The sequence below is a fragment of the Phaethon aethereus genome (assembly GCF_964289735.1).
Source record: "Phaethon aethereus genome assembly, chromosome: 1".
Classification (NCBI taxonomy): Eukaryota; Metazoa; Chordata; class Aves; order Phaethontiformes; family Phaethontidae; genus Phaethon; species Phaethon aethereus.
Window position 1 is genome coordinate 50,316,139 of NC_138575.1, and position 9,716 is coordinate 50,325,854.

A 9,716-nucleotide genomic window follows, 5' to 3' on the forward strand; every position below is an offset into this window, starting at 1 on the left:
AGAGCGAAGTTCTACACCTGAGTTACTTCTAACTTCTTGTACATACATTTGCTTTCACTCTGAACAAAGCCATACACAGCCAACTAAAAATAGCCACTTTAATCTCCTTAACATTCACAGAGAATCTAATTTAGTTTAACTCGAGTTTTACCAAGGAGAATCTTATCAGGCACCTAATTTAAGGGAAAGAGGAAGTTGTCTATCTTGGGGGACAAAAAAACCCCACAAGTGTTCAGGCTGTAGGATGCACCAAAACAGTACTTGTCAAAAAGACTGCTGGTTATAGAATAATAAACACTGGCAGAACATTAATAAAAGCTATAATCTTCTCCATATCTCCTGTAGCAGCTGATACCATTGCTTGCTTCCTTCTCCTTCCTCTGTAAGGGAAAGAGCGAAGGGTGGAAACCGTTCCACAGTAATCCCCAGAAGTGTTGCAGGTTAGCTTTAACTCATCATTACCATGCTTGTGCTTGAAACTAATTTTGAACTTTCAGTTCTTCTTGTAACTTACTTCTGAAGAAACTTACTACTTCTAGTTTCAAGAAGGGTCAGAACTGTAAAGTATTTGTGGATTAGGACAACACAAAAAGCACAGTTCAATCTCAATTCCTGCACAGGGCACACACTTTGACAATTGCCTCTTTAGTCTGAAGGCCATTGAGATTGCTAAGCATATTTCTGTATGGCTTTCCATTACTGTTTCATCTTCCTCTGATGAAAAAGTATATTTTTCTGCCAAGAATCCTCAGACTCAGTCCCATGCAGTAGACCTCACAATAGTTTCTAGAAAAAAATTTTGCTGTGGTGAAGCCCAGTACTGAACATGCCTTGTGAGAACTAGTATCAAAACATTACTGGTTAACATTTCTAAGCTTTGGTTCTCAAGATAAAGGCTATGGCTTAGATAAGTGACCTTACAATTCCAGCTACTGAGCAAGTCCTTCAGAATAAGGGAGGTAGACCATTCCATACTTCACAGAAGGGATCCAAAACCCTCATGCCTCCAACAATAAAGTTTACAGAAAAGTGCCACTAGGGATTTGCCTTGTGCATATGTGACCAAAGTTTCAGCTCTGGAAGAAAAGGAGTGGCAGAAGCACCTGTATGCTCACCTATCAAAATCAGTCTTATATACGCTTAAGATACCAACAAACTCAGTGTCAATGATACAAGCTTTTCCCCTTCAAGTGTCATAGAAGAACTCCCTATACAGGACATTTTCTACCTGTCAACTAGGAACTAGATACTTATTACGTTGAGTTATTGGTAATAGCCTGTTTGCCATAAACAAATATTCACTATTAGACGTGAATGTACTTTGAGGATACATGAGATGGCAGTTTAACAATTTATACATGGTATGGCTGGTTAGAACTTGTAAACTTTCCAATCTCTAATTCATCAATGAGATCTGAAGTTTAATTAAAAATCCATATGACAAGTTATTAGTAGTGGTGTACTCTCAGGTCACTGGACCTGAAGGTTTTTTTTTTTCCTGTGAAACCTACTGAAAGTATGAGGTTTGAAAAAAGATTTCTAGCTTCAGATGACTAGAACACGTTTTTATCCAGTAACATTCAGGAGTTCACACCTCCCTCCCCAGGGGTTTAAGATTATTATGCCTACTTTTCTTGTCCTTCTTCTCTTTTTCCTTCTCCTTCTCCTCTTCATCTCCTCCAGCCCCAAGTAAGGTAAAGATGATTCCAGTCTGAGAATTCACACCTACAGCAGTAACTACCATTCTTCCAGAGCCTTCCATCACATGTGTACCTGAAAGATTGAATCAGGTTTTCCACTGAGACTTGAGCAGTTATATGGCAGAGCACAAAGGAAATTAGTTCTCAAACTTCATGCTGATGAAACGGTAAGATAGATAGATAGATAGATAGATACGTATCTATAACACTGTGTTCTCTTAGAGCTTTAATTGCCAAAACTATCTGGAAAATAAAGTCATAGGCAACTACACAAAATGTTCATCAGCTTTAAGAGCCTGCTCACTTTGACAAAAGTTTAGTACTAGTTGGACTGTTCTTGAATACTTTTAGGAGTCAGCCTAGATAAAGTCCAGTTTGCCAGATTTTAACCTCAAAATTTTAAATAACCAGTTTACCCCCAGAAACAAGCTACATTCTTCAAGAACTGTCAAATGTTACACACCTGAGAGCAGCATAGGATCTCTGTCCAGAGATTTCTTAACATGATCAGATTCTCCAGTCAATGAGCTTTCATCAATTTTGAGGTCATTTCCTTGAATGAGTACACCATCAGCCGGTAAAAGATCACCTACGAGAGATCACTGGGTATGTTGACTGCAGTTCCTTTTTTAAAGATAAAAGAAAGTTCAACTTTAAAAATATGTTTACCATATTTCACTTGTGCAATATCTCCAACAATTATGTCAGCTACTGGTATTTGGATGACTTGACCACCTCTGATGACTGTGAATTTCTGTTCTTGTTCAATACGGCTCTGCAATCCCCGAAATTGTTTCTCTTTACTCCAGTCATTGAAAGCTGTTACTAATACCACACAAACTACAGATAGGAGGATTGCTGCTCCTTCAATCCAACCTGCTTCAGATTCCTCCTCTTCTTCACCAACATTTACTGATCCACATACTGTAGAAAACAGGTTTTAGATTTAAGAAAGTTCACGCAGATAGTGATTTCAACAACAACAAAAAGTCTTGCCAAACAGAAGAAACTACTAATAGTTGCTAAACATTTTCCATGCTAGCCTTTGTTGCAATTTTACATTTATTTTCAGTAAGGGTAACACACAAAGAAGCTAGAGAGCCTGAAAGCTAGAGCAGTTCAAGGAAGTTAAACCACCTAGAATTTACATCCCTGTTTATCTGAACATAAGAGAAGTTGATATAGAAAGTCACCTATCATTATTATCTTGTCAAATGATGGCATAAGAACACCAGATTAGACAATTAGGTAACCACTTTATGCTTTCTCAACATTTCCCACTTTGCCTTTATTTTAACAAGCCAGATATCATTGCAAAAATTCAGTTCAATGACGGCCAGATCCCTTCATCTTCCGTTTAGAAGTATAAATATAGCTCCATTTCTTAAATTAGAAAGTTACCAGTGTCATATTGCAAATCAAGGAAAACTTAAGACTTGCTGACTCCCCGAAGAAAGCACGTGACCACAAATTATAAATTGCTTAAATATTTGAGGCAAAGCTAAAAAAAAAAAAAAAAGCACTTGCACAGAAATATGACTGGATCTAAGACGAGTCCTTGTCCCTGCTCCTTGCACCTTACTTTTGGCATTATTTTGGTCAGAATGATACCAGGTCATGACCAGGGAAACCTCATGTTGCCCTTTTAGGGCAAGCTAGAGTTTTAGTAGTGTTCTCTCAATAAGGAACAATAAGCTGCTTTTCCACTGACTTACTGTCTCCCATCAGATTTACAGTATAGGCATGTTGGACCAGGAAAGTCAGTAGTATAATACAGGTGGACACCTACTTTTAAAAAAGTTTACTTACGGGATTCATTTCCTCCCGGAGGCTGGTAAAAAGAAAGGCCCAAGGATACTACGGCTGCGATTTCTAATATAATTAGTGTAACGTCCTGTAGTGCTTCCCATACTAACTGAAGAAATGTTTTTGGCTTTTTAGGAGGTATAAAGTTCTTCCCAAAAACTGCTTCTCTCCTTTCTATATCTGCTGGATTTCCACTTAAACCTATGTAAAAAGACAACAAAGTTAGTGACGCTTGCATTTCACCCTCACATTAGAAGTGATTGAGGTTTTCCATTCATGGAGCGAAGTCCCACTCCATATTTCAGTAACAATACTGAAAAGCTGTATCTCAAATATAATTACAGAAGTACTATCCTTAAATTTGAGTTACTATAGAAAACCAGCTATATTTTATAATGCTCATTTTGCCAATATAAAGTAAGCCGATGGTCTACCTACTTGCACTTAATATGACATAGCAACAGAGTAATAGTAACAGACATATCTTCATACAAAGTAAACAAGTTTGCAAGACAAGATCATTAGTAGAGTTACTACTATCGAGACTGAGTAGCACCATGCAGCTTTAGCAAGACCACAGCCAGCTCTGGTTCCCACTGTAGGGATTCTGTATTCAGAGATAACATCCTAGGATCCTACAATTAATGTAACATTTATAATGAAATGTTTAATATAATTAATAATAAAAAACACTATAAATATTATATTTGCATATTATTTAGTTGTGCTATAAAATACCGTAAAGGGGCATCATGGGGAGAGAGGCAGCCACTTAATGATTCTGCTTCCGCTTGGACAGCGGTTGTTTGCCCTTCCGAAGCTTCACTTTGTGTCCTCTCACATAGAGAGCACCCATATTTAGCACTGTGCAGGGTCTGTCACCTCAGTTTTGTGCCTATCTTCTTTCTTATGTGGAATATTTCTTTCTCAGTCTTCCTCTGTCTCAACTCCTTGTAACATCCTTAAGGGACACTAGCAGGCAAGAGTGAGAGGCTTTCACTAAAAGGCACTGCATGCTTCAAGAGTCAGCCAAATCCTTTAAAAATAAAGGCATACCAAGTCTACTCAGTGCAAAGTCATGCACTCAAGGTCTTCCATCAGTACACCTCCTGTTTACTCCTTCAGGAGTTCCAAGCTGCCTAACTCGTCATTCAGAATTTAAATCACTAGCTTGTTTTTCAAAGCAAAGTGGCCAAACGTCCAGCCATGTTCAGAGCAAAGGTCTGGATACTTCAACCATATTGCCCCCAAAGTTATGATCAGCACCTGCTTAAAGACAACAATTTTCCTAGTAGCAGTTTTTTAGTAGTTAACCCAACTGCTTAGTGATAAAGGCATTGCAAACATGATAGGTAATCTATAACAACAGTGACCACTGCAACTGGCTTTCATAGTAAGTGGGGTATTTAACTCCTCTAACAGACATTTCCTAGAACCATCACATGATATTTCAAGACACTTTGCAAAGACTACTGAACTGCAAAGCTCAGCTTTAAATGCTAACAACTGCTATGCGCTCACTTAAGTGAAAAGCAAAATATTATGTGCAGATCTTTTGAAAACTTAAATGAATTAGACATATTCTTAGTGTATATAATAAGTTAGATTTATTCTAACACTCTCAGGTTCACTCTGAATTCATGGCTTTGGAGGTTTAATACAAAGGAGCAATTTTACTATGGTTAGCCATAACACTACACTACTTGAAGTCCAAGCTTTGAGGTGCTTAATTTCACTCTCAACTCAAAAAGAGCACTGCAAGACCATTTTGAAAAATCAAGCTATATGAGAGGATCTAGAGAAACTCAGGGAAGCTTGGCCATTTCAACAGGCGGGATCATATTGCTATTTTGCAACAGATGTCATTTGTCTCTTCCTTTCAGCATGGCAGAGTTTGGAAGATTATTTACATAATGTCAGCAGCACCACTTTCCTCTTCCCTTCACAGGGTACCAGGGTGCAGAACATCAGAAGCATATACATCAATGGTGTCTGAAGAATGAAAAGTGTTTTCCAACAAGACTGTATAAAGTCAAGCTACTATCAGAACCACTTAGTGAAGATTAATGAATAAGCCTAGCAAAGACAAAAAGCGCTTGTATTTTTAGTATTCGCCATAATACAGCATGCACCATTACTGAGCTTGCTACAAGTGTAGCATGTACAACATACAAACCACACGGCTGGCAATTTCGTAGCTCACAACCTACAGTCCTGAAACTACTCACAGTCTACAGTCGAAACTACTGCCATTATTTTGTTCATTATGTATCTTAACTAGGGTAATTTGTGTTATGCGGAGTTAAGTTTGAAAAATATCAGGCAAGGGACTACTTAAAGCTTCATATACAAATTTCGTTAGAAATCTAGAAGTAGAAGTTACTAGACAATCAAAATTACGTAGACCTGTGGAAATAGATGGTGGTCTGTCTGTCCAGGATATAGGAAGGGCTTTTGCTACTACAGATCTGTCAAATGTTCATTTAGTGACATTTGTAAACATGTAAAGAACATAATAAACATTAAATAGTAGAGAGTAATGTCTGCTCAGTGTCTTTTTTTTTTTTAGTAATACTGGTAAAGGACAGTTCCCATTTCTCGTTTCAAATCAGGTAGATCTGATCCACATTTCACCTGAAAAAAGACATGGCCTTACATTGTCAACAACTTCAAAACAAGAAATTTTACAAGCTGAACTCATCCATTGTGTAGTGTTTCAGAACTACCTGTACTTCTGCCATAAAGCCACTGGTATTTACACAAGTCAGCATTTCATACCATAAAGAAAGCTTCTGAAGAGGAAGAAGTGTCATAGGGCCTTGCAGGTGTATACACGAGATTTTAGAGACTTAGAACTAGTGTAACACATAGCAATTTTCTGCTTAGGTCTTGCCTAGATTTTCTCCATTAGAAACGTCTCCGTTTCTACACTTACAACTTGAATTTGACAAAAGAAAAGACCTAGTTCTACTTTTACAAGAGCTCTCCAGTACTACCTCCAAGAAATTTATAGCAGCTTACCTGACCGAGAAGCTGGTTCTTTAAAGGTTCCTGTAGCGATTTAGAGCCAAAACGACACCTTTGTAGAGGACAGCGTGCTTACTCACCTTACTTAACCTTTTCTGAGTTAATTATCTTGTTCAACTGTTGAGGCTTTGCTGCAGTTATGATCTGCTCTCACACTTCAAAAAAGGATGGCACCCTTTTATCAAGTTGGTGACTGTATTTAACTGATTGCAGGACAGTACATCTAAATGTCAAATCCTTTTTAAAGGGAACGGCCTTGACCACAGTCCTCAGCACAGCAAAATCAATCTGCAGGAAAGGGTATCTAACCCCTTCCTAGTTTTAGTACACTGTCACTCACCATTCTCATGTGTTAATCTGCTTTTTACATAAAGGGACATGAACAAAATGAATCCTGAAGTGTACCAGGTATTTGGTGCTTGGTGCATCATGTACGTCTACATCCTACGCCCAGCAAGCTTGCAGCAATAATGGGCCTTAAACCTTGAGATTACCGTAAATCAGGTTTCACCCCCTCAGTTCAGTTCCTGACTGTGGAAAGCTACAGCCCTTTTCACTGGGAAAGGAAAGTGCCTTGCTACACTGTGCGACAGGTCAACAGGGTAACAAGAGACTGCTGCTCCTCCCTAAGGGGTGTTACACTGCTTGGACACAGCAGTGCTTCACACACATGCACTAACTTTGCAACTCCAGTAATGACAAGGAACAGAATTTTGCATGTTTTTGTTTGGTTTTTTTGGTTTTTCTTTTTCCATGTTTTATAAATTTCTTCTTTAGCCTAAAATTGCTCTATTCCCATTCACTGGTGGGTCAGTCATGAGAACTGGCTGCTTTCAGTTTGGTAAGAGGAACCCAGCTCATGTACTGAAATAATTTCAGGAGTTTGGAAATCAGCAGTCTGGCTTCAAAAGCAGATCAAGCCAAAACATGCTAACTAAACGCAGATGTACCCAGAGACATCTTACGGCATTAGTAGGCTGCTCTTGATCCAAGGAGACAAACCTTTCTGAAGAACAGAAAGCAACAGCTCTCGGGGATTTCGACAGCAGGTACTTTACTGCCGTTGGTTAAAAGCTATGCGAGTGCTTAAATGCTGAGACACCACAATTTACCAAAATCTTGATTTTTGTACTTCTCAATTACTATCAACAGCAGGATTTCACATTAAGCTTGAGGTAATGTTAGATAAAATATGTAAAACCATTTTTACAGGATACTACAGTTTAGTTAACTTGAGCAATATGACTTGCATCTTTCTTTCACAAATTAAAGCTTATAGATTTCATTTACATTGGAAGAGAGCAGTAAAAGAGGGACAAATCTTAAGGAAAACTTCTGGAAAGCTCTCAGGGAAGACACTTGATACATTTATTTCCTTCTTCACATTTTTACAGTCTATCTTGGAGTAATAACTCCAGAGAGCAAGATTATCAGGTAGCCACACTTCACAGAATGCCATCAAGCCCAACATGGCAAAGACTTCTTTAAAGATGCTTATTTCTAGAGAATAAGACTGCGTGATCTCTTTGCAAACCTTCTACTAATAGTGACAGTACCTCTTAGTGCCTAAAGCTGTATTGATAGTTATTTTGTATAGATCAAATGAAATCTATAAAAATGCTGTAGATTTAAAAACTAGATCATGCTATTAAGAATTCAGTGTAGTACAAATAGAAAAGAGATGTCACCAGTTTTAAAAATTGTTGCATTAGGGAATACAAGGACTAGGTAGCAACACAGAAGCATTCATAAGCCCTGCGTTAGGCTATTAAAACCTTTTGTTCCACAACAGCATGATCTGAATTGTAAACTATAGGTCATATGAGCTATTCACAAAACTTACACTTTCACAGTAGGTTAAACATTGCTATGTTGCATTGCTATTTCATGTGGATGCCTGCATCAATACACTTTATTCCAAAGTGCAACTTCACCACTTACCCGACATCTCACATGCAATTGAAAAAACTCTTGCTTACTTATTACCATTGAATACCTCTGCCTTAGAGGAATAAGAAGCAATATATTATTATGGTAACTGAAATACTTGTATAAACTTTGTTAATTTAAAAAAAAACAAAAAAAAAGTAGTTTCCTTGACTAAGGTTTTTCCTAAATGGAATTTCCTCAACAAATGTTAAAATTGACTTACCTTCATTTGGTGAAGTTTTCAATTTTGTACAGATGCCATGTACATCTCCATAACATTCCTGTATTTTGTGCAGTGCATCTGCAGCTCGAAGTTCCATAAGAGAACGGAGCTCTGCAAGAGTAACTCCAAAATCTCCATGATTAGCTTCTTTTACAGCATTTTTTACGCCACTATATGCAACCGAGTTGTTTGCCATATCACCCATGATCTGTGCAGTCTTTAGTGTAGACAGTTTCCAGTAAGGAACAAGATTTCAACTTAAAATATTTCCAAAAGGAAAATAAATCCTTTGGTTATGAAGACAGTCAGGAGAGCAGACACATCACCCAAGTAAGAGACCCCGTCTGGAGAGATATCTTTGAGGTTGTCCCATGGCGCGTTCTGTTCCCCAAGCCAAATGGCATGTACAGTCTAGGGAAAGAATAAATATACATTCAGTTACATAAGAGCTATACTGAAATACATCGTAAGACAACCCTACTCTTCATACTGAGGTTACAGAACAAATTTCTGCTTAAGGACAATTTCTTCATATTTCCTATATTATTTTTAGTTAGCATTCAGCTGGCAAAAGTGACATGGCATAAAATGGATGTTTCCCATCCCAAAATAACCTTGCATTATTATACTTTCTTAAATCATTAACTTAGAACAGCTGTTGCCTTTAATTCTTGGTATATCCATATGGTTCATCATCAAGAGGAAACCTTTAAAAACACCTGGATGTAGATATGTTTCCAGGGAAATGGAGTTTGGAGCATCTACCACTGATGTCACATGGGGTAAGAACATGCTGAAGTTAAAAATCCCAACTTTTCACAGAGGCTTTCACGTCTGAGTTTGAGATGAGCAAGCTTTTGTGTGTTTCTATGAATTTATTTGTGCAAACCACAAGGAAAACTGTTTCAATGCTAAGTTATACCACACATGAAGTACTTTTGTAGTGTAAGTAGGAATATGTCTTCAGGCAGACCTAGGTCTCAATGCATTTTTCTTGTCCAAACAGTTTTAGCCCCCCTCCAGCCCATTTC

The 9,716-nt window shown here is 37.9% G+C and overlaps 1 protein-coding gene across 14 annotated transcripts in view; it reads right to left on the reverse strand.

Moving 5' to 3' along the window:
* The window catches only part of ATP2B1 (ATPase plasma membrane Ca2+ transporting 1), a gene marked incomplete at its 3' end in the record, with an annotated part of 33,597 nt that extends 24,610 nt beyond the window's left edge, over positions 1–8,987 (reverse strand). For 8 of the 14 annotated variants that reach the window (XM_082001634.1, XM_082001633.1, XM_082001631.1 and 5 more), the window contains exons 1-5: positions 8,686–8,987; positions 3,510–3,707; positions 2,370–2,624; positions 2,164–2,289; positions 1,630–1,773 (exon numbers count right to left, since the gene is read on the reverse strand). In XM_082001634.1, the coding sequence (XP_081857760.1) occupies positions 1,630–1,773; positions 2,164–2,289; positions 2,370–2,624; positions 3,510–3,707; positions 8,686–8,890 (928 nt within the window). In that variant the 5' untranslated portion in view covers positions 8,891–8,987. The remainder of the gene's footprint in view (positions 1–1,629; positions 1,774–2,163; positions 2,290–2,369; positions 2,625–3,509; positions 3,708–8,685) is intronic. The other 6 variants (XM_082001627.1, XM_082001636.1, XM_082001637.1 and 3 more) reach the window with 5 other exon arrangements.
* Between the last annotated feature and the right edge of the window lie 729 nt (positions 8,988–9,716).